The sequence below is a fragment of the Corythoichthys intestinalis genome, chromosome 8 (genome assembly GCF_030265065.1).
Source record: "Corythoichthys intestinalis isolate RoL2023-P3 chromosome 8, ASM3026506v1, whole genome shotgun sequence".
In the NCBI taxonomy this organism is placed as follows: domain Eukaryota; kingdom Metazoa; phylum Chordata; class Actinopteri; order Syngnathiformes; family Syngnathidae; genus Corythoichthys; species Corythoichthys intestinalis.
Genome location: NC_080402.1, coordinates 55,476,689 through 55,502,686, shown reverse-complemented (window position 1 = coordinate 55,502,686; position 25,998 = coordinate 55,476,689). Strand labels below are relative to the sequence as shown.

General features: G+C 38.0%; 1 protein-coding gene across 4 annotated transcripts in view; it reads left to right on the top strand.

Moving 5' to 3' along the window:
• Positions 1–2,268: 2,268 nt before the first annotated feature.
• micu3a (mitochondrial calcium uptake family, member 3a) overlaps positions 2,269–25,998 on the top strand; it is a 62,932-nt gene continuing 39,202 nt past the window's right edge. For 2 of the 4 annotated variants that reach the window (XM_057843146.1, XM_057843144.1), the window contains exons 1-8: positions 2,269–2,569; positions 9,440–9,587; positions 10,352–10,383; positions 11,601–11,679; positions 16,374–16,421; positions 17,209–17,291; positions 17,390–17,461; positions 22,810–22,851. In XM_057843146.1, coding sequence (XP_057699129.1) covers positions 2,309–2,569; positions 9,440–9,587; positions 10,352–10,383; positions 11,601–11,679; positions 16,374–16,421; positions 17,209–17,291; positions 17,390–17,461; positions 22,810–22,851 — 765 coding nt within the window. In that variant the 5' untranslated portion in view covers positions 2,269–2,308. The remainder of the gene's footprint in view (positions 2,570–9,439; positions 9,588–10,351; positions 10,384–11,600; positions 11,680–16,373; positions 16,422–17,208; positions 17,292–17,389; positions 17,462–22,809; positions 22,852–25,998) is intronic. The other 2 variants (XM_057843147.1, XM_057843145.1) reach the window with 1 other exon arrangement.

Sequence of the window (25,998 nt, the reverse complement as noted above, 5' to 3'; positions counted from 1 at the left end):
TTGGTGGTTGACTAAATACTTATTTGCCTCACTGTATGTGATTTGGCCCACTTGAAATGAAATGTTATTTTATATGTGTGAGTCCTGCTTTGACCATAGCAAAGGTACTGCTTTGGCCTGGGTCCAGTTGTGGCATGGGTGAGTTAATAAACAAAACACACTGAACAACCACAATGCGAGTACAGTATATCAAACTCCCACATTAAAACTGTTCAGTCAATAGGGACACTCATGATCATAGGCGGATCTACTATTCAGGCGAAGTAGCCGATCGCCTAAGGCCCCCAACCAGTAGGGGGGCCCCTACCAGCTGCCCTTGCCCCAGCGAGCATGGGCTTGGGCCACCGGAGCCAGCAGCACTCCCGACTATTCGTCATGTATACTTATGTTAGCATACCAAACAAAGAAATATCAAAACAAAAAAGAAAGCCATTTGAATGCTGCATTTCTATTTTCTCTCCCACCCACACACGCACTGCAATGGACTGTTCCTCGACGACGGACTGAGTATCAGTCGCTTAGCTTCATTTCGCGCCGTTTAGCTTCGCTTAGCTCCGTTTAGCATCGCTTAGCTCCGCTTAGCTGTTCGTTAGCTTCACTGAGTTCTCCCGCATTTTTCACGCCACTAAGCTCGCTATTTTTGCAGCATACTCGCTACTTTGCACATTGGCTATCGTTTATTTCGAACACATGAGCGAACGTGCTCTCCATGAGAGCCAAAGTGCAGTGAGCGAGGGAGAAGTTGAGAACAGGCCGCTAATGCCTCTTTTAACTTTCTTCTTCACACCGAACATAAAATACCCGACAGCACACCCTGTGGCGAAACAATGCAGTACAGTTCCAATCAGTCATGCAATAACACTCAACAGCTGGTTTACAGCATTTGCTAACGAAAAAAATAAATCTATTAGTGACACCACAAGCAATGACGAAGAATTTTTTTTTTTACGGAGAGTGAAGCTTTCAGTTAGCGGTCATATAAATAATGATTTCTGGAGTTAATCCCACATACCTCGGAATCAATATTATAATATGTAGAGTAAATACTACAGAATACAGATTCTACACTAAGAATAGCTTTCAAATTACACTCTTTATGATAAATATGATTGACTATGAATAATTATTATAATTATTATACTACCATTATATATAGTAGTATACTGTAACAATTATGCTAGAATGTTTTTTAAGAATTGTTTTGAATAATGTTGGAAAGGCAAAGTCAGTGTTCTGAATCTGTTTACTTTCCATTGTTTTGCACTAGTAAATGCTATCAGCATTTAACCTCATCGTTTATTTGTGATTAGTTATTGTTATTTACATGATTATTTGTACTTTGATAAAAACTTTAAGTGTTCCAAAATGGTTTTGTGAATTAATAAGCGTCAAAAAAAAAAAAAAATAATAATAATAATAAAATAATAATATAATATGAATAAAAATAAAAAAAATATTAGATTTGTCGACTGATCGTGAAACTAGTCGGCTGACTTTAGGACAGCCCTAGTGTACCGGAACATATTTCCTCCACACCCTTCTCACCTTCTTAACCCCTGACCCATGAAGAGGGCCCCTGGATATGTTCGCCTTAGGCCCTAAAATTGCCAAGTCCGCCACTGCTCAAGATTCCTATTCTTCGTGTCTAAGCAGCTACACTGCAAAAACACACCTCCTTAAAACCAGTTCAATTCCCTTATTTTCAGTGTAAATCTAGTAGAAATAATAAAATGATCTGCCAGTGCTTCAAGTCAATTTTACTCACTTCGATTTCTTGAAATAAGAAAAATAGCTAGCTGAACCCTAGTGAGGATAAGCGGCTCGGAAAATGAATGAATGAATGAATGAATGAAAATAAGCTTTAAAAATATGTGCTCACTACTTGTACAAATTACGCCGAAACTGTACAATTTGACAGGTATGTATTCTGTTATATCGTCCCTACCAATATTGAGACCTATCTCACGTCCAGACTAGTCGACATAGTTGGTACACAATTAATTGTACTGTACAATACTGACCATCAAAAAATTAGTTATATTTTGTTGCCATTTTTGTAATGTCATTGATAAAGAAGTAAACTTCAGAAATAACAGATAGGAAATTAGCTGATTACTATTTATTTTCAATGTACATTGCCTATAAAGGGAACGTTGCCACCACTAATGTGGCGGATACGTAGGCACGTGGCCACGCGCTAACTCCAGTTTACCTCACAACTCGCGATAGAGCGCCCAAGTCACGCGATAGCTCCAAGCTATCCGCCAAATTCTGACCGCACATTTTGGTGACATCACTAACAGCAGCAATGGCCGCTTTCCGCAGAGTGGCCTCGTTGGCCGTTAAACTTAACCTGTGCTCGGTGTCAAAAAACGAATTGGCCGGGCGTCTGGCCGCCTCCAGAGCGCGGAAGTGTCTCACATTCGGGCTTTGTCTGGCGACGGGAGGCGCCGTGGCACTTTACTTCTACGAGGACATAACTAACCGCAGAGGCTGGAGGAGGACGATGGGGACTCACAGCATCCACGGTTTGCTGCCGTCCATCCCAGCTGTTGAGGCTAAAGAGATGGTGGGTTAACGCTCAAGGCAGCATGACGTTGTCAAATGCTGCTAGTTGTTGTAGCCAGCAAGGCCTTTTTTTCATTCTATGTAATCTAAAGTGGCAGCTGCGCATTGGGAAGTGCTTATATTCTCACATATTTAATGATGTTTTTTGTTCCGAAAATGCTTTCCTCGGTGTTTGTCAGCTGGGCAATGGGTTCGTTCACATGCATGCAGCGATGGCGCTCTCCAGTTCAGCTGGTGCTGAAGTGTCAACATTAGGACTCACTCACGGCAACAGCATTGAATTGAAATTTGAGAAGCAGATGGACTGTACATAAGAGGATCGTGATGTACATCGTTCGCGTTCATTTTATGGATTACCACAAGATTTAATGTAATTAAAATGACGTAGTTATGAAATTATAAAGTGAATTATTGTTTTAAAACATTATACTGTGGGTTCTCCAGTGGCGACCTGTAATGTGTAATGCTGCCTTCATATGCTCTGGGAAATATGACCACTACCACTTACGAACTGATAGTTACGAGTAAGTCCTGTTATCTGACACAAATTTCATTTTGGTTTGTTGCGTGGGCAAAACAGTTTTAGACCTATTAATTCTCATCTATAATAAGAAGAGACTACAGTAAAATGCAAACGGAAAGTTTTTTTTTGTTTGTATTTTGTTTGTTTGTACCTGAACGATTTAGCAACCACTTGGTTAAAAAAAAAAGTTTGATGAATGTGTACACTACAGTGGTATGAAAAAGTATGTGAACCTTTTGGAATTTCTCACATTTCTGCATAAAATTACCTAAAGACAGCGATTCATGCCAGACATCCCAGGAATCGGACTGAACTACAGCAGTTTTGTAGAGAAGGATGGGCCAAGATTAGTCCTGATCGTATGCCAGACAGATCTGCAGCTACAGGAAGTGTCTGGTTGAAGTTATTGCTGCCAAAAGGGGGCTTGGGGGCACAAAATATTAATTGTGATGGTTCACTTACTTATTTTTCCCCTTCTGATATTGTTTTAGGGCTGCAGCTATCGAATATTTTAGTAATCGAGTAATCTACTGAAAATTCTATCGATTAATCAAGTAATCGTATAAAACATTTTTTTTAGGTAAGTAGCAATTATAAAGAAAAAACAAGAAAAAAAGACATTTAATCCAATATTGAACCATTTTCAGTCAATCAATTGCATCTCAGATGTGACTAGAAAAAAAAAATCACTGCTTTCACTCAAAAGACTTCTAGATCTTAAAAAAAAGAAGATATTTCTTACCTAAAAATGTAATTACGCTTGATAAGACACATCACTTGAAAGCTACGTGTTTTTCCCACGTGTTTCAATTGAATTTCCATTTGTGTCCAGCTATTTTTAAGTTCTAGTTAAGTTTTAAGTTAGTCTAAACCAGGGGTCCCCAAACTACGGCGCGCGGGCCGAGTGCGGCCCGCCTCCACATTTGGTCCAGCTCCCTGAACAATACCAGAGAGCATTTTGATTTTTTTTTTTTTTCTTCAATAGTGTTATATATTTCCTGGCTTTTTTCTGTGAAGAACCAGTTATTATCTATTTAATTAATAGTGTTATTATTATTATATTATATTGTATTGTATTGTAATATATTACATTACATTACATTATATTAATTAATTTTGTTCCGTGAAGAATCCAGAAAGGGTTATTTGATTGGGGCTCTTTGAAAAACAATACATTTTTACATTTAGGCACTCCTGCAATTGTCACACTTTTTCTGTTACAAACTGACCCCGGCCCCTCATCAGAGAAGGGAAAAGTTATGTGGCCCTCACAGGAAAAACTTTGGGGACCCCTGGTCTAAACTGTAAGTACTACTACTACTACTAATAATAATACATTTTATTTATAACGCACTTGGATTTTGAGTTTTTGCTGTGTTCAAAATAAATGTATGATACCTGCTGTATTGGAGCACATTAGGGACCAGTGCTACTTGGTGTTTTATTCAGCAATGACTACTGAGCTAAAACTGACAGTTAGCTTTATTATGTTTTAATTTTACACCCTCATCACTCTACAGTGCTGTGTTTTTACAGATTAAATAAAGCCTGTATGTAAGAGACGTTAGCCACGCATCGACAGTGGTCATGACTCATAATCAATAGAAACTTAGCCCTCCAAAGGGCTAACGTTACGCGAGCGAGTGACAGTAACATTATATTTATTAGTGCTGAGAAGTCTACTGCTTAAAGATGGCGGCTGTTTACTAACGCTGCCCAGACGCAGCCGAGTCTGTCATTTTGCATCTAGTTCTAAATGCATGCTATATCTATGAGACGCCTCGGACATTAGCTGCTACCACACTAGCATCATGCGGGCGTAGTTTTTAGCAACGTTGGCGTAGTTTGTGGCGTCTGTCGGCTGCAGTACGTTTATTCATTTATTTTTTTATTGCTTCTTCCTCTATGCACGTGACGTCAGCGCGTTGTCCCGGCAAAACGTGATGCTTAGTGGTGGCAAAATTAAACGATTCCTCGAGGTGAATAAAATTACTCAGATCAGTTTTTAAACTCGAGTTACTTGAGTTGCTCGAGTATTCGTTTCAGCTATAAATTGTTTTCATGCTATCCTCATTAAAATATGAAAACCTATAAATATTTGGGTGGTTTTAGTTAAAGCAGACACTGTTTTTTCCTCTGTGTGATTTTGACAAAGATCAGATCACATTTGATGCTGATTCAATGCAGAAATGTGAGAAATTCCAAAAGGTTCAGATACTTCTTCAAACCACTGTATGTTGAGATGCTGGTATAAAAAATAATAATAATACGCGCAAATTGACGATAAATCTTCTTCAAAACTTATAGTTTCTTACCATTCACAACTTCTTATTCGCGCCTCACCATCTTGAAAAGTAAATGGTCGTCCCATCTCGGAAACTCAGGTATCATAATAAAATCGCGGTTTTCCAGTAGAAAATACGTCTTGACTTGGCATGTTGATATGCAATTTTCCACTCGACAAATGTTATTTACCATTATTACGACATCACATGAAGACGGCATTTGAAAGCATTTCCGATCACATGGTCAGATCAGGACTTCCATAGTGAAGATCTCTTGAGTGGTAGATCGGGGCACAGTTGACTTGTCTTTGTTGATTTACTGCTATCTTCTCTGCTATAATAATAACCAACACGGCCCCGTGTTCAATACAATACCCTCCTACCACAACAAAACAAGTAGGAACTAATATTCACATAGGAACTAAAGTTATACAACATAAAATATACAATATAAATGAATTAGGGCTGTCAAAATTATTGCGTTAACGGGCGGTAATTAATTTTTTAAATTAATCACGTTAAAATATTTGACGCAATTAACGCACATGCCCCGCTCAGACAGATTTAAATGACAGTAGAGTGAAATGCCCACAAGTTAATTGTGTTTTATGGAGTTTTTCCGCCCTCTGCTGGCGCTTGGGTGCGACTGATTTTATAGGCTTCAGCACCCATGAGCGGGCTACAAAAATGGTGGGCTACTAGTTTATTTTTTGATTGAAATTTTTAAAAATTTTATTAAAACGAAAACATTAAGAGGGTTTTAATATAAAATTTATATAACTTGTACTAACATTTATCTTTTAAGAACTACAAGTCTTTCTATCCATGGATCACTTTAACAGAATGTTAATAATGTTAATGCCATCTTGTTGATTTATTGTTATAATAAACAAATACAGTCCCTATGTACCGTATGTTGAATGTATATATCCATCTTGTGTCTTATCTTTCCATTCCAACAATAATTTACAGAAAAATATGGCATATTTTTTAGATGGTTTGAATTGCGATTAATTGCGATTAATTACGATTAATTAATTTTAAAGCTGTAATTAACTCGATTAAAAATTTTAATCGTTTGGCAGCCCTAAAATGAATACTACATCACATTGGTAAAATATAAACACATAACAATATAAATAATAGCCCATCTAAATAAAATAAATTGAAATGAGCTAAAACACCTGTAATGAAATTTTAAGAATAATACACAGATCCTGCTTACACAATTAAATTTATTAATTTCTGTGTGATGCTTTAACTTGAGAAAATCCACCAATAAAGCTTTTGAAAACCGTTCATAAGTACAGTTACACCCCTAACACATACACATGCATTAGAGGTTTCTCTTAGCCACTTGGATGCCAGGAAGATGCTAGGCAATAGCCAGAGGCAGAGCAGCTATAATGTTGTTACATTCAGTAATCCCTGGGAGCTGAGAGTAGCAGTCCATACTGTATTTTTATTATTACCTTTTGTGTCCTCAAATTCCTTTTATAAGAAAAGGCAATATTTTTCTGTTGAGGCTTATCGTAACCTGAAAATGTTGTATGTAGACGTTCGTAAGTAGAGGTACCACTGTACTTCCACGGGCCCTGACTCACTATTTGATGCCCTGGGATCCCATTTTATGGAGTGGTTTTTGAGTTTCCATCAATCCTTTCATACGGGGCCAAAACTTGCTTTGCGCGCGCTGAGAATTCCTCATTTGGTAGACTGAAGGGTACCTGTAGGCATCTTCTATGTGGTCAGAGAGAAAAAACAACTTGGCACAAGCTAAGTTATGGCTGTACATAGGCGAAAATCGTAACGTTTCACTTCATTTAATAAAAAAAAAAAAAATTAGTATTGGTATTCATCCCTTCCCAGCACAGCCTGAGAAGCAAACTGCTAAAACACTTTTTAAACTTTAATCCTGAGAACCCAAACTGCTGCCTTTTCAGGCTGCTCTTTGTAAGGAAGCAGCGCACTCATCTCATATTTATGTTCCCTCAGTGAACGCAGCATCAAAGCTTCATGAATGGATCGGTATGCTGATTTGCATTTGTTAGCTGAGCTGTGCAGAAATGTCGTTGCACTGAGCCCTGTGGCCAAGCAGGTTTAAATTTGGAAAGCTATCTTCTAATTACAAAGCTTCATGCGGCACAAACAGGTTATGTAGCACTGCAGCTAATCAAGCTGATGGGCTGGCTGCTGTGAGATTCTAATCTTGTTGAAAGTATACTGAAAAAAAAATGTGTGCCCTTGCCTTCACTGTTGCTTGTTATTTTGCTCTCAAATGTCTTAAGTTTGGAAGCTTTGAGCACCCCCACTCTTTTCTTGTGTATGTTATACTTTTTAAGGATTTTTTGTTGTTGTTGTTGTGAAAAATCAAATAAGTGATCACTCCGTGCCAAGCTCCAACACACCTCAAACAGTACGGTATGTATGGCTGTAATAATGGCAAAATAGCTGGTCTGGCCCCTCTATACTGTACTTTAATTCTAATAACCTTTATATGCCCTATCAGATTTAAATAGGGATGTCCCTATCACATATTTTTGCACCCGAGTCACCTGATTTTGAGAATTTGCCGATACCGAGTCCCAATCCGATACCAAAAAATTAGGGATGTAATGTAATGTAATTCATTTATATTGTATATTTTATGCTGTATAACTTAAGTTCCTATGTGAATATTAGTTCCTACTTGTTTTGTTGTGGTAGGAGGGTTTTGTATTGAACACGGGGCCGTGTTGGTTATTATTATAGCAGAGAAGACCGCAGTAAATCAACAAAGACAAGTCAACTGTGCCCCGATCTACCACTCAAGAGATCTGATGGACTCAAAAAGTGGCTTACGATTGCATATTAGTTTGAAAATCGACCGGATCCACCATATTTTTTACACGAGTGACTTCCGGTCTGCCCGATCCTAGCTACCGGTAGTAGTATTGACGCAGGAGGGTCGCGTCTCGCGTCAAATAATAAACTCTGCCGTTCTTTTCGCGTGCGTCGTGTTGAGCCGCTTCTGGGACGCGTCTAACACGCGGCCGCACTGCGACTGGTGTGCATTGGCTGATTGACTTTAACGCCTGCGTTTCACTGCGTTCTCATGGCGGCCACGTTGTCACGCCGTTAACGTTTCTGGGTTATACTGTCCTGCCGTGTTGGTCCTCATTATTATAGTAGAGAAGACAGAGTAAATATAATCTACACAAAGAAACTGTAACCCGATCGACTCACAGCCTCGAAAAGTACGGGTTACATTACGTCAGAAACTCATTCGGTACGCCTGCGTTCCGAACCGACCACCACATACCGAAACGGTTCAATACAAATACATGTACCGTTACACCATTAGCAATAATACAAGATGTTATTGATTCAGCAGTCACTCTGTTCAAGGTAGGTCTGGAGGGCTCAAATCTTATCCAATTTAACTGGATCTTTGATATGTTCACGATAAATGGCTATATATTTTTTTTTATTTTATTACCTACTATGAGTGACCTTCTTATTCAAATCCATGTCCCCTCTTTCTGGAGACTCCTCATCAGACTCGGCATAATTTACTGCATGTAATCGCCTCCTATGGACTGGTTGATTCCACACCTTCTTCTACCCCTGTCTTGTTGTTGTGATGCCATATTTCCAATAAAATTGTGATCAAAATGGATTATTCCTGGAGAGAGTGGATATAAAACTTTGCGGATGCAAGATGGCGGCCACTGACGCGAACTTTGACTGGATTTTTTTCAATCTCCTCGGGAAAACTCATTTAGTTACGATGCGACAGTGCTGCCACCTGGTCTTGAATGAAAAAGCTACTTTTGATCTATATACTGCCCAAAAATTACGTCTTAATGATGAGTACAACAGACGTTATGGCACACAGAAATCAAGGGGACACCGGCGTCCCCGATTGTAAAGCGTAGAGTGTATAGAATTAATTAAAAACTGGATATTTTCACCCAGTTCCGATCCTCTGAAAATGGCGCGATTGGCGCGATTTCGGATCACTTGATCGGATCAGGACATCACTAGTTTCAAACCATACTTTTTTATTGTTGTTGTTCTACAGGCACATCCAATGGAATTTGAAGAAGGAGAGGTCCACATGTCGTCCCTTGAGCATCGATTCCGTATGTTTAGCTCTGTGGAGTATGAAGGACAACTCTACATGACTCCTCAGAACTTCATTGAGTCAGTTACCATGAGTGAACCAAGGAGTATGTATGGCATTCTTTTCAAAAATGAAATATGTATTGGGTTTAAAATGGATGTGTAGGACTGCTTTAGTATCCTTCAATATTCAATGTTTGACTCGGTCTTTTGACCTGCTGCCGTTAGAAACAAATTTACTGGGAACCTCAAAGCAGATGCCCTTACAGCTTTTGTTTAGTCTAAGGTTAATGTTAGTCAGACACTTACCCATATTGACACTGACACACACAGCCCTCCCTCACTTCCACAATTCCATTTACTTTACTTATTTCCACTTTGTTGTATCTAATAAAAATCCAATGTATTTTGATCATCCCATTATGGTCAGTTTTACCCTCATAATACAATTTTATTCTGTTCTGAAGTGGCCAGCTGTTGTTGCAAGCTATGCACCTGTATGTGTGTTTACATCTACATTGCTCCTGACATATGATACAGCTACACCTACCCTCTGAGCAGCCGACATCCTCTAAAGCCCCCTTTGAAGTTGAATTAAGATGAACTTTGTTGTATAAAACAGAACAAAAGTAGTATGTGTTTTTACTGGAACATTCCACCTACTACAAAGATGAGTACAGGGCACTTTAGATGGGCCTGTGAAGATCACAGTTCTATATACAGTGACTGTCTGTGAGTATATGTCTGTTGTGATTGTACCGGTCACATTAAGGCCCATTTTTAGCAATACAGATGCTATCTAACAGAGCCCACCCAAGTCCCATTCACCTCTTTCTCTTCTTTTTCTCTCTTTTGTCTGGCTCCCTGGCAGAAAAGAGGCCCTGGAGGTCCCTGACCAAACAGGTGGGAGACACACTCTAAAAGCTTCTTTCTTCTTTCGTCTGTGTTGTCAGAATCCGTTGTATTTTCCATGTGGTGGTCTGTTTAAATCTCACATTTTGTTATTATCTGTACAAGGAAAGCTACGATGTACTGTAGTACTTCTCAGCATGCGACTATAAGGACAATTAACAATCAATGGATCAATTAACCGTTTTTTTAACTACTGAATTAAAATCATTCTCACATATCTTTTTGGAACTAGTCCAGTATTGAGCAGAATAATTATGTCTGGATGGGTTTTGCCTAAGCAGAGGCCTGAGTGATAGTCGCTCAACTTCTAATAGTTAATGTTTTAGTGTGCTATGTTTAGAACGTGGATTATAATAAATCAACAATGCCACTACTGCGGCAGCATTTGAACTCATTTGCCTTGGAACACAATCCTATTATTTATTTGTTTGCTTTCTTTTTGAGTCGCTAACTTTGTCGTTTGTCCAGCAAATATGACTTACAGCCAAGGGCGTAAGTTTGTTCTCAACATTGGTTGGGACGAAATAATAGCATAATTTGCATGTACAGTTTTTGCTGGGGACGGGACTTAATAAAACCAAACAGTGTTAGTAACAACTGCTTGCATCGCGAGCGCCCGCCATTCTAAACTTTTTCCGCATGTATTTTTATTTATTTTTTAACCCGTCATTACCTGTCGACGGTATGTTTTGCCCGTCGACGCATTTACGTCATCGATGACGTCAACAACGTCGACTAGTCAGGACACCTCTAGTATGTTGTCGACATGTTGTCCAGGGCTGTGTGCATGTCTGTGTAGGGGGGGTTTCAAGTCATCCGCCAATCTGAACATAATGAAAATAATTCACTTAATATTGGTAGGGTCAATTCTATTCTTACAACATATGTGAAGTCAGTTATGCATATTTTTATCCGTCTAAACTGTATAAAATATTTGTAACCTATCTTATGGAGCTACAATATTATAGTTCTACATCAAGAGTCAAAAATACAAGCATAAAAATAACGCCATTGCTAAATTTGTACCTCTGATAATTTAAACTGGGCCGTCATGCCCATAAAGCCAACATATTTTTTACAACATGACTGAAGTTACCTCCATCCTATAGTATCAGGGTGTCAGCTAGGAGCTGCATGGGTACCTTTTAAATAAATACTGCCAATGTATGCATAAGAAAATTTTCAAAAGTGTCTTTTATATTTTTCAGGAGCTGGAAAAAATTCTATCAGATACACCTCCTGTATGGAGAGGATCATCCAAATTATTCCGTAATCTGAGAGAACGAGGTACAGTATTCTTGCACACGCATACACAAATGCTACAAGCCATAAAGGAATCTTGCACAGCTAAACTATTATTTGTAATCATTTTCTGTGTAACTTAAAATCATTTAAATAATTGTCTAAGGATCGCAATTGTACTTTAGATCCAAGTGTTTTATTCACCATATTGTTGACATCACTTAGTGAAAAATATATTTATTTTGTTCTAAAAATACCGTACTGTATTTTACTGAGTTTCAGGTCTTGCTATATCTGCCAGTGTGTGTTTGTATGAGTCCACAGTAGGTGTCTCTAATCCGAGGTTGGAAGCATGCTGTCCCTTCTGACAGCCAAACAACCTGCTGACCAAACTAAAAATAAATCACCTTCCCTTCCTTTCTCTTCTGCTCTTCAGTCTCCTCTCCTTTAAAACAGAATGGGATGATTTGCAAATACTTTTCAACCTATATGTGATTGAATATATTACAAAAACACATTTAACGTTCAAAATAACATACTGACAAAAAAGTGACAAAAACTCCGCCTTTTAAGGATGCTACTTAAATGCACAGTCATGACAATCATCTCTTACAAGTTAACCTATTCATCTGTGAAATGTTCCAATTAGGGCTGCAGCTATCAATTATTTAAGTAATCGATTAACCTATCAATTAGTTAGTGAGTGATAATCGAATAATCGGATAAGGAACATTTAATGCGTTGCAGAAAAATTTTAGGAGAAGTAAAACAAAGGCTAATAAAGATTGCACTTTCAAAAGAGCATTAAATGCAAACACAAAATAACATTCCCGGGTGTGTTTTCAAACTGTGCAGAATTGCCCTTTCATTTCACAAGAGCAATTAAATGCATTTAAAAATTAAATTAAAATACTTTATCTTAGTCTCAAACGCTATTAAAAAAAAAAGTAATAAATGAGGATCAAAGTACAACAAAAAAACAATTAGCTATCTTGCATAGCAATGACCGCATAAACAATTATATTAGCTCGAATAAAAACTTGCAACTTTATGTTGGTCTTAACAAGGAGCAGCTGGATCCAGTTGCGTTAGATGAGCTATGTCATACTCACTGTTACCACTAGAGGGCATTGTATCCACCCAAATCCATAAAACTAAATGCAAACACTTTCAAAACAAACCATGACAACGACACTCTAAACGAATCCTTGAAGCAGCAAAATTTGATTCGAAGCTTTTTTCGAATCGAATTATTCGAGGTAATCGATTAATCGTTGTAGCACTAGTTCCAAGCAGTTATTTTTCAAGTATTCATCCATTTCGCCATTCTTTTTTGGAACGTGTTGTTGGCATCAAATTCAAAATCAGATAATATTTGAAAAACATAATAGCAATATCTTGTCTTTGTTGTGTATTCCAGTATACTGCATGGTAAAAGATATTTGCAAATCAGTTTCCTCTGTTCAGAATCAGTTTCTTGACCTGAAGTAGCTGCAGAGTAGGAAACACAAGACTGAATCTAGTTCTACACAGTGTCATGTTCACCATAGCATATCCACACACGCAGTGTCCTGAGAGCAGTGTCCCGAAACACTCAAGCAAGTCACCCTGAACTATCTGGAAAATCAGAGAGAAAATGAAAAAGAGTGTTAATAGGCCTGAAGGATGAGAGGATCCCCCTCTGAAACATTTTTACCTGCTTATAGAAAACTCACTCACACATGCACACTAGACCTAATACAATACTGGGGCACAGTGGGGCACTGGCAAGCAAGCCGTGTGACATGATCCTGTGTAGTTTTGTGTGATTTTTCGCTTCGAAAGCCGAGAAAAAGACTGAAACATCACTCGGTTTGGGTTAGCATGTCGGCTAGCTGTCACGCTCTCCGAAGCAGGGAAATGATAAAAGCCGGACTAACTTAAAATATAGTTCAGGAGGTGCAAGAAGTCGACAGTTTTGACCATTATGGAGTAATTTTGCCATGTCGTACTGAATAAATGCATTTTTAATATTTCATATTCCATTTAGCACAAGACTGTTATTTGACATGACCATACCCTTTATATGGCAATTGGGGAAAAATACTTTGATTAAAAGAATATCCTGTAAAAATATTTGAGTAGAAAGACTGAAATAATGACATTTTGCGCCTCTCTTTGTCGCATTTTCCTCGTTCTGAATAATTCCCCCTCAGTGGGCTGAATTCTAAATCAGATGAAACCATGACCCTGCCGACGTCATCCTCCTGTTGGGCACGCTAGAGCCCTATAATGGTAGGCATGGCTAAACGGCAGATTAAAAGATTAATTTTTCGTCATCTGCGCTTTACCAAAGTGTTTTATATAGCGAATTGTCTCAAAATATGATTCTAATTCACATAATAATGCTATTTAAGACTTTTTTTTAATCCTGTCATAGGCACTTTAACCCTCCTGTTGTCCTCGGGTCAAAATGACCCGCCGCTGTGTTAAAAACAAACAAAAAATCCCCTAAACAATTTTTTTTTAACTTGAAATTTTATGACTTTTCCTAGATTGGCCCCAACAGCAGAAAAAGTGAAATGTTGCTTTTGTTCACATTTCCAACTAAGCTGTACAAAAAAATTTGCAAAGATGGTCTTCGGGTCAAAATGACCCGTCAGGCAAATAGAGTTGAAATCAAGGTCACAGAGTCATTTACACACCATAGAATGTTACAACTTTTTGTTGTGTCTCAGATCAATCAATAGCAGAAGTAAACAAGACATATCAGGTGGTGTTTTCGCAGACTTCTGTGCCTTTGATCAGTCTCAGATCAATTAGTTGTAAATGTGAACAAGACAATATCACACGTAAACAACACAAGATAGGTGCCATTCTCGCAGACTGCAAATCTTTTTTTCTGTGGATTTCCAAAGGATATAAAGGTGCTGCAGATGGCAGGACCCCACATTCTCTCTGTGCTGAAGCCATGAGTGTGCATTATAATGTTGAGGATGCTCTAGAGCTGATTTTTTCAGATGTCCAGCAAGACAACTGTGATTCAGAAGAGGAAGTGGAGGATGTATCAGAAGAAGATGGGGAAGAATACATCTTCAGAAGAAGAAAAAAACCCTGAAGCTGAAAGACTTTCCTTTCAAAAAATGGCAAAATAATATGGGATCAAGTCATGGGTGGCTTGCGATGCCAAATCAAGCTATGCTTGGAAAATGCAAGTCTATACCGGGAAGCTGACCGGTAGATGCCCAGAGAAGAACCAGGGGATGCGAGTTGTGCTTGATGTGACAGAGGGACTGAGGGGTCACAATGTGACATGTGACAATTTCTTCACCTCTTATGAACTCGGACAGCAGCTCCTAAAGAGGAAGATCACCATGGTTGGTACGGTTCAAAAAAACAAGCCTGAGCTCCCACCTGCACTGCTTGCGTCAAAAGAGAGAGAGGTCTTCTCATCAAAGTTTGCCTTCACGCCCACAACCACTCTTGTTTCTTACCTCCCAAAGAAAAACAAGAATGTGGTTCTTCTGAGCACACTGCACACAGATGGTGACATGAGCGATCGTGAGGACAGGAAGCCAGTCATCATTCTAGACTACAACCGCAACAAAGGAGGTGTGGACAACCTATATATGGTGATTGGAACGTACAGCTGTAGAAGGATGACTGCCCGCTGGCCCCTCGTCATCTTCCACAACATCATTGATGTTTCCTCCTACAATACCTTTGTAATTTGGAGAGAGATCAACCCAACCTGGATGTCTGGTAAGCACAACAAGAGGAGGGTGTTCCTGGAGCAGTTGGGAAAGGGCCTTGTAACTCCACTCATTGAAAGAAGGAAGCATGTTCCCCGCACAGAAGCCTCAGCAGCAGTTGTGAAAGCTGTTCAGAGTGCAGGAGCTCCTGATCAACCTGAGGCTCCAACTACCACAGCCACTTCCTCAGCTAAGGCAAGTAAGAGGAAGAGATGTCAGTTCTGCCCTCAAAAGAAGGACTGTAAAACACATACTGTGTGCTGCAGGTGTAAAAAAATATTTCTGCAAAGGCTGTGCACTTGCATACTGCCCGATGTGTGTTAATTAGTTCAATGGGTTAATGTTATTTTTCGTATTTTGAAATGTTAATTAGTTGAATGGGTTAATGTTATTTTTCATATTTTTGTATTGTATATTGTCTAAAATTGTTCACTGGATAGGAAAAAAAAAGAAGAAAAAAACAGTCATTGGGTTGAATAAAAAATTATTCAAAACTCATTTTTGCCTATTTTCTTTTTCTTTTCTTAAGATATTGAGATACAAGTGAAGAGAGAAAACTCAGGTATTCACATATTTTGTGGTGATGACAAGTTGTTTCTTCAAGAAAAATAAAATTTGGTGTTTAAAATTCAATTAAGCTGCTTATATTGGGGGTTCAGTGAAGACGGGTCATTTTGACCCGGAGGACACGGGGTGTATACAGAAAATGAGGACAACAGGAGGGTTAAGCTCGCTATCTAGCAATGACTTAGCTCCAACATCATAGCGAGGACAGTTCAGTGACGTATAATACATGTTTTTGGATAGATATTTTGATATTTAGGAGGTTTTTAGGGGTATATAAGGAGTTAATTCCAATTTAAACGGAAAGTCGGGCAGCGTAGGAATAGAACTCGATCGTAACCCCGGGACTACGTGTATCTTCTTGAAAGGAAGGATTGTGTGCTATTGTGTTCTATCTGTTTATGAAGCCATTCACTAACTAGTTCCCCCATGAATTGTTGCTAGGTATCATCTCATACACAGAGTACCTCTTCCTGCTCTGCATCCTGACAAGTGAGTATCTAACTTCCTTGTTGACTCGGCTCTATATGACCAATGTTAGTGAAGCGCTCAAAACAACTAATGCTTGCAGTTCCCCTTCCATGTACGAAACAAAGGGCTTAGTTTTCATAGGAGGCACTCAAGTGTAAAAACACTGCATCCCTGTTTTCATGTCAGTGCACTGTAATCCTATGTAATGTGGAGAGTTTGACAATCAAATAAGAAAATTTCATTTCACCATAAATAAAATTAATAATATTATTGTTTGCGCATAGGAACCTCCTTAGGTCCAAAAAACAGAACTGTGGCACCGTACCATATTTTTCAGACTAAGGTGCACCATCAATGAACGAATTTCTTTTCATACGTAGGGCGCATGAGTGCATCTATGCACTGCATTAAGCTATTATCATCAAATTTATTGTTTTAGTAATTAATCAAATTATTATTTGTTTTATGGTTTTATTTATGAGTTTGATGAATCTCGTCTTGAGCGCTTTACTTGAGTCGCATTATACAGTACCCTTGTGCTCCAACAAAACAGATTCAAGCTCATGAAGCACAACCAGAATTCATAAATAAGGCACATTATCAATTTTGTTTGGGGAAAAAAAGGTTTTTCTCCAAAGAACGGTACATTACTTAAATCATTTAAATTTGTTGATAAATTGAATTATCTGTGTAAATTAATGGTTGGTTTTATTTACAGTACATCCCTTATGACAGCTTTTTACGGATTGAGAAATGCCTTCAACACACTGCTAATAATAATCACCATGTGTGTTCTCCTCTGCTACAGAGCCGCATGCTGGTTTTAAGATTGCTTTCAATATGTTTGATGCAGACGGCAACCAGATGGTGGACAAGAGGGAGTTCTTGGTGGTAAGTCGCTAATAGGATGGGAAAAAAATGTTCATCTATGACAGAATTTTCACTGTATTGTCATGTCATAGAGATCTTTGCTCTTGACCTCTTTCTAGCTTCAGGAGATCTTTCGGAAGAAAAATGAGAAAAAAGGCCGGAGAGGGGATGCTGAGAAGTCAGCACAGTTGGTAAGCGAGTAGTCATCGGGAATGTGGGTTACATACCTTATAATAGTATAAATTTGAATATATATATATATATATATATATATATATATATATATATATATATATAGATAGATAGATAGATACATGTAAATGTATTTATACAGTCCCTGACAAGTCTTGTCGCTTATCCATGTTTTAGAAACAATTGCCGCTAACCTGACTTAATTATTCAATTGGTTTCATAAATGGCTGATATGAAAGCTAAGACCCTCCCAAATGATGGTGAATGTACAAAAAATATATTTGTTTCACTGAAAAATCATTATCATTTAATGAAGACATAAAGGTCAAATTTTGGCAAGACAAAACTTTTGTCGCCTACAGAAAGTAGTGTGAAAATTGAACAAGAAATGTACTTCAAATACAAAAATATGTTACATAATATAAGCGAATTAAGTAGTGGTGCTGTGAGATCCAAATTTAATATTTTGTATGACTTCCATGGGCTTGAAGGACTGCATCCATGCGGTTCTGTAGGGATTCATACTATGTATTGATGAAGTCATCAGGAACATCAAAAAAAGCAGTCTTGCATGCCTCCCAGAGTTCATCAACATTCTTGGGTTTCGTCTTCCATGCTCATGCTCAATGATGTTCATGTCTGGTGACTGGGCTGGCCAGTCCTGGAGGATTTTGATCTTCTTTAAGATTTGTTGATATTTCAGACTATTTATCTCTCAGGTTGCAGACAATTAAAAAAACGTGTGGCATTTGCCAAGGCCCACAGCCTGTCAAAAGGATGGATGCTGGAAAAGTGGCAAAAGGTGGATTTTTCAGATGAATCTGCCATTGAATCACACCATAGGCGCCGCAAGACCTACCGGAGTCCGCATGGATCCGAGACTCACTAAGAAAATAGTGAAGTTTGGTGGTGGTCATGGTCGAGGTTACATCCAGTATGGGGTGTGCGAGAGATCTGCAGGGTGGAAGGCAACATAAATAGTCTGAAATATCAACAAATCTTAGCTGCCTCATACATTCCTAACCATAAAAAGGGACAAATTTTGCAGCAGCATGGTACTCCATTGCATACTTCAATCTCTACCTCGAAGTTCCTCAAGGCAAAGAAGATCAAGATCTTCCAGGACTGGCCAGCCCAGTCACCAGACATGAACAGGATGAAAGAGGAGCACGGAAGACGAAACCCAAGAATATTAATGAACTCTGGGAGGCATGCAAGACTGCTTTCTTTGATGTTCCTATTGACTTCATCAATAAATTGTATGAATCCGTGCCGAACCGCATGGACGCAGTCCTTCAAGCCCATGGAAGTCATACAAGATATTAAATTTGGATCTCACAGCACCACTACTTAATTCGCTTATATTATGTAACATATTTTTGTATTTGAAGTACATTTTTTGTTCAATTTTCACACTACTTTTGTAGGCGACAAAACTTTTGTCTTGCCAAAATTTGACCTTTATGTCTTCATTAAATCTTTTTTCAGTGAAACAAATATATTTTTGTACATTCATCATCATTTGGGAGGGTCTTAGCTTCCATATGAGCCATTTCTGAAACCAATTGAATAATCAAAAGTCAGGTTTTTAGCAATTATTTCTACAAAATGGATAAGCGACAAGACTTTTTTTCAGGGACTGTACATATATCTGTAGATATCTCTATACTGTATATAAAAGAAAATAGAGGCGGTGCAAGAATTATGAATTGTCTGTGTAGACTTTAAACTGTTCTTGGTATTCCACTTTATTATAATACTGATGTTACAGTTCCAGTTGTCAGGGTCTGACCATTTTAATATGTCCTCCAAAGTACAGAATTTTGGTATAACAGTTGCCTTGGTGTGGTGTTTTTTTTTTTTTTTTTTTTTTGTTATTGAACTGCTGTACCAAAATGAACATATGGAAGCATTTCAATTGGTGAATCAATAAACAAGCTAATTGTCACCGTTAGGAGTGTTAGGGTGACCTGTCATGTAACAATGGCCTGTAGCATGCTGCCTTACAAGTTTTTGTTCTCATTTGTAACATGACGATGACATCCCTAATGTGTACTAGATCAAATGGATACACTCATGTATAATTTGTCTGTTTCCATGCTTCTCTGATTAAGGTTTTAGAACAAAAAAAGTAACATCCTTTAACTATGCATCTACTGGAGTGAGTAAAGTTTGAAAGGTGGTTGAGAAAACGAGTTTATCATGAATAAATAGTCTGTGTTTTAACCCTCTAACGTCCATGGACGCGCCAGCGCATCCTGCGCACACGACATCTTACAAGCCTCGTAACTTGGTGATTATGTCACCCACGCGCTTTCGGTTCCCCTTATTCGAAAGTGCGGAAGTAGGGCTTCACCGTCGTTTTTACTTGAAGTCAAAAGACCACGCAAAATGAGAAATAATACCCTTCAGGTTTTATAGTTTTATTGCCCTCATAAATCAGCATTAAAACGCCGCGTGGATTATGTTCATATTTTTGCCATTTCTTGTCCTTTTTACCAATCGGAAAGCACCGTGGAGAAGTACATACCCCATGATCCTACTCTGACGTCACACCAGCAATGACGATCATTACACGTGACGTTGAGGGCGTGTCTTATGAAAAGGAAGAGGAGAAGGCTCCCGTATCAGCGATCGCGATTAGGAGTAGTGCGTGTCTGTGCGAGTGACTTTTAATACTTTATTTAGAGGAGATGATTTTGCTTTGTTTCAACAATTTAATGAAGAGGATGACTCAGATGTGTTATCTTCTTTGGACGAGTCAGTGAGTGATCATGTTCATATAAATATGTGTGTTTGAGAAGCTTGATTGAATGGACAGAGGTATGAAAAAGTATCTGAACCTTTTGGAATTTCTCACATTTTGCATAAAATCATCATCGAATGTGATCTGATCTTTGTCAAAATCATACAGATGAAAATACAGTGTCTTTTTTATCTAAAACTAACCAAACATTTATAGGATTTCATATTTTAATGAGGATAGCATGCAAACAATGACAGAAGGGGGAAAAATTATTAAGTCAACTCTCTGCCAAAGGAGACTTAAAGAGCAATTGAAACCATTTTTTACCAAACATTTTAAGTCAGGTGTGTGCCCAATCACTGATGAGTGGTTTAAAGCTGACCTGCCCACTATAAAACACACACCTGGTAAAAAATGTCTTGATGAGAAGCATTGTCTGAAGAGCTGTCTGAAGACCTGCGATCCTGGATCGTATAAAGCTGGGAAAGGATACAACCCTTCTCTAAAAGTCTGGATGTTCAACAATTGACACTCACAGAAGTCTACAAATGGAGAGAGTTTGGCACTGTTGCTTCTCACCCAAGGAGTGGCCGTCCACCAAGAATAACACCAAAAGTTCAGAACAGAATACTCAGAAAGATTAAAAAAAACCTAGAGTGTCTGCTAAAGACTTACAGAAATCACTGGCACAGTCCAATATCTCTGTGCACATATCAACTATATGTAAAACTATGGCCAAGAATGATGTTCATGGGAGGACTCCACGGAGGACGCCACTGCTGTCTAAAAAAACATTGCTGCCGTTTAATGTAATGTCCTGATCGATATGCCAGACTGATCTGCGGCTACAAGGAGCGTCTGCCGCCAAAGGGGTGGTGGGGGGGGGGCACAAAATATTAAATGTGATGTTTCACGTACTTATTTTTTCCCCTTCTGTCATTGTTTTCATACTATCCTCATTAAAATATGAAAACCTATAAATGTTTGGGTGGTTTTAGTTAAAGCAGACACTGTTTTTTCATCTTTGTGATTTTGACAAAGATCAGATAACATTTGATGGGGATTTTATGCAGAAATATGAGAAATTCCCAAACTTTCAGATACTTTTTCATACCACTGTATACATTTTTGAGGGCCAAAAGGTATGGTGATGAGTGCAAAGACAAACCTCAACCAAGACGTCCTCCAAACACTTTTTGTTGTAGATGGTATATTTATGTGTCATATTTTCACTGCTTTGCACTATTTTGCTTACCGTATTTTTCGAACTATAAGTCGCACCTGAGTATAAGTCGCACCAGCCATAAAATGCCCAATGAAGAGGAAAAAAAAAACATATAAGTCGCACCGGAGTATAAGTCGCATTTTTGGAGGAAATTTACGTGATAAAATCCAACACATAGAACAGATATGTCATCTTGAAAGGCAATCTAAAATAAAACTACAATAGAGAACAACATGCTGAATAAGTGTACAGTATGATAATGTTACATGATGCATGAACAACGAAATGCGAATGTGGCCGGTATGTTAACGTAACATAGCTATTAAGAGTTATTCAGATAACTATAGCATGAAGAACATGCTAACAAGTTTTCCAAACCATCAGTGTCACTAAAAAACACCAAAATAACATGTGAAATGATATAATAATGTGTTAATAATTTCACACATAAGTCGCTCCAGAGTATAAGTCACACCCCCCCAGTCAAACTATGAAAAAAAACTGCAACTTATAGTCCGAAAAATACGGTAGTTGTTCTACTCTATATAGCCTGTTTTGACCATAGTATGTCAAAAGGCCAAAAGCACCTATGACTGTACCTGCTGTTTCTGTTAAATTAGCAAATATATCTTTTTTTTTTTTTTTTTTTTTTTTTTTTTTTTTTTTTTTTTTTTTTTTTTACTGTTGATCCATGTTCGTCCTCACAAGTTGAATAAATATTATCAAGCTTCAAAAAAGTTCGTTGAGCATGTATGGTTGCCAATGGGACATAGATATTTCAAATGTTAACAAACAAATTTGCAATTTTTTTTTTTTTTTTTTGTCTTTATGGGCCCAAAATGTTGAAATAATTGGACAAAGTGAAAAAAAAAAGTTTTCACATGAAGGTTATGTTGGACTGGGAAAAAGGACCCAATCAGGGCATTGTGAATCATTCTTTCTATGAAATATAAAGGCAACATAAAGGCATGCAAAATCGGACAAAACGGGCCTGGACCTTAAAGGGTTAAATGGAAAATTACACATACTAAATGTCTGATAGAAGAAAATGTCTCTTTGTGCACAAATTTATAACATGCAACAAACTACAAGTTTTTTCCTAAGAATGTAAACACCTTGCATTTTGTTTTATATAGAGATAGAGCATCCTTAGATGCACAATTTAAAATATTTTTCTAAACGTGCCGCTCTACGACATGATCATAGATGCATTGAAAATGACATGTCCCAATATGCAGAGTGTATCCACAACCTCTCCTTGCATGTACTAACATGTCTTTTATCTTCTCTCCTCCTTCCTCCCTGACTGCATGCTCTGCCGTTCTCTCTCTCTCTGTCTTTCTCTCCCTCCCTCATGTCTGTTCTCTGCGTGGTAGAGTATGCAGCTGTATGGATATCAGGTTGCCCCCATGAACAGCGTATGTATCTCAAAAAATTCCCCTAGTGTTTTTCTGCTCAACTTAGATGTTTTAAGAATACGATTAAAGGGTAAAATCCCCCAAATAATAACTCATATTAAAACAGTTAGTTGTTAGTGAAGGAAACTTTGTAACATTATTCGTGAAACATTAGTGCCGGGGTCGACAATATAAATGGCCCGGACGTACTATTAAAACCGTCAGGGCCACCAGAAGAACGGATCTCGATTGGGCCAGTAAAAATCATGCGTCGATTTAAAAAAAAAATCTTACTTCACATTAATTCCCAGTGTTTCATGTTTTGATGACGTTACGCTATCCCAATCAAAGACAACCTTTACAGTCTATGTCGCAGCCGATACTCTCTGTGAGGCGTAAACACACCTTGTTTGCTAGCTCGCTCCCACGTGAATGCGTGCAACCTGATTACTGCTGCTGATTGATTGTCTGTATCTCAGTACCCGCCTAACATTCTAAAACCCCTAGTAGAAGGTATGGTATCGGTCGAGCACTCACTCAGACATTTTATCATGTAGAGCAGATAAAAAGCTTGAAAAAATAATGAATTAGTTCAAAAGTGCAACTCTTTGGCATTCAGAAACACTAAAAGAAATGAATAAAAAACATTGTGGTGGTCAGTAAATGTTACTTCAATAGAGCAAGAGCAGGGAAATATGTATGGAATCACTCCATTCTAAAGAAAAAAATACGGAATCATGAGAAACAAACAAAGAAATAACAATCAAAACACATCTCTAGTTTAGTAGCACCACCTCTGGCTTTAATGACAGCTTACACTCTCTGAGGCATGGACTTGTTGAGTATTCTTCATCAGTTTGGTACCAACTCTCTTTGACTGCAGTTGCCAGATCATCCTTGCAGGTCGGAGCCTTGCTGTGGACCATTTTCTTTTCAATTTCCTCCACAGGTTTTCAATATGGTTGAGATCCGGGCTATTTGCAGGCCATGACATTGACTGGATGAGTCTTTCTCCAAGGAACACAGGGGTCCCCAAACTTTTTCCTGTGAGGGCCACATAACTATTCCCTTCTCTGATGAGGGGCCGGGGTCAGTTTGTAACAGAAAAAATGTGACGATTGCTGCACCTAAATGTAAAAATGTATTGTTTTTCAGAAATCCACAATTAAATAACCCTTTCTGGATTCTTCACGGAACAAAAGTAAATATAATATAATATAATATAATATAAAATAATATAATATAATATAATATAATATAATATAATATAATATAATATAATATAATATAATATAACAACACTATTAATTAAATAGATAATAACCAAATAACCCTCTCTGAGTTCTTCACATAAAAAGGCCAGGAAATTATCAACACTATTGAGAAAATAAAAAAATAAAAATGCTCTCTGGTATTGTTCAGGGGGCCGGACCAAATGTAGAGGTGGGCCGTATCCGGCCCACGTGCCGTAGTTTAGGTACCCCTGCTTTAACATTTTTAGCTGTGTGGTATGATGCATTGTCATCTTGGAAAATGACAAACATATTTTCAATTGAAGGGATAAGAAAGCTGTCTAAAATTTCAATGTAAACTTTTACATTTATTGAAGATTTAACCACAGCCATCTCCCCAGTGCCTTTGCCCGGCATGCTGCCCCATATAATCAAGGACTGAGGGAATGTTGATGTTTTCTTCAGGCAGTCATCTTTGTAAATCTCACTGGAACAGCACCAAACAAAAGTTCCAGCATCATCACCTTGTCCAATGCAGATTCTTGACTTTTGACGCCTTGTCCAATGCGGATTCTTGACTCTTGACAAGGTGATGATGCTGGAACTTTGGTTTGGTACCAAATTGATAAAGAATACTCATCAAGTCCATGACTCAGAGACTCCAAGCTGTCATAAAAGCCAGAGGTGGTGCTACTAAATACTAGAGATGTGTTTTCTTTGTTTTCCACAGAATGGAGTGATTCCATATATATTTCCCTGCACTTGCTCTATAAAAGTAACATTTACTGACCACCACAATTTTTCTTCATTTCTTTTAGTGTTTCTGAATGCTAAAGAGTTGCACTTTTGAACTAATTCAAAAAGCTTTTTATCTAAGTTTGTTCTACATGGTAAAATGTCTGAGTGAGTGCTCGTCCGAGACTGGTGATTCCATACTTTTTGCTAGGGGTTGTACTACAAGCCAATATGTTTCTGAAACCCCCAGCACCCGGCCAAGCACTGGGGGGAAAAAGACTACTCAAGAAAGAGAAAGTCACCGGAGGAGTTGAGGGAAAGTGAAATCCAATACGAAAAGTAAAGGGAAAGAAAGTTTCAGGCCCAATGGGGAGACCCCTGGAAATGGCTCCGCTATGATGAGACAAAATATTAGGTTTACTTTGAGGTGTGCAGATCAATTCCCACAAAATTGAATGAGTATGAAACCTTTGGTATGAACTAGTGCTGCAACGATTGATCGATTAACTTGAGTAATTCGATTAGAAAAAAGTTTCAAATCAAATTTTGCTGCTTTGGGGATTTGTTTAATTAGAGTGTCGTTGCAATGGTTTGTTTTGAAAGTGTTTGCATTTTGTTTTATTCATTTGGGTGGATACACTGCCCTCTAGTGGCAACAGTGAAAAGGACGTAGCTAGTCTAACTTGGCTGGATTCAGTTGCTCCCTGTTAAAACCAACATAAGATTATTAAGATTAAGTTTTTGTTTGAGTTAATATGATTGTTTATGCATTTGTAATTTCGTTTAGAGGTACATTTAGCTGTTTTTTCATAGGAATATGTGTTTGAACGATTTGATAGGACTTTGTAAAAGAATGTTAGCATTTTATAGCGTTTAAGCTAGCTTTTGCCATGCAAGTTAGCCAATTGTTCTTTTGCTGTACTTCGATCCTCATTGATTTTTTTTTTTTTTTTTTTTTTTTTTACACAATTTGAAGCTAAGCTCAGGTATTCTATTTATTTTTTTAATGCATTTATTGCTCTTGAGAAATGAAAATGCAATTCTGCATTGTTTGGAAAAAACACTTGGGAATTTTTTATTTGTATTCGCATTTAATGCTCTTTTGAAAGGGCAGTCTAGCAAGCCTTTGTTTTATATCTCCTAAAATTTATCCTGCAAAGCATTAAATGTTCCTAATCTGATTACTTGATGATTCGAACTA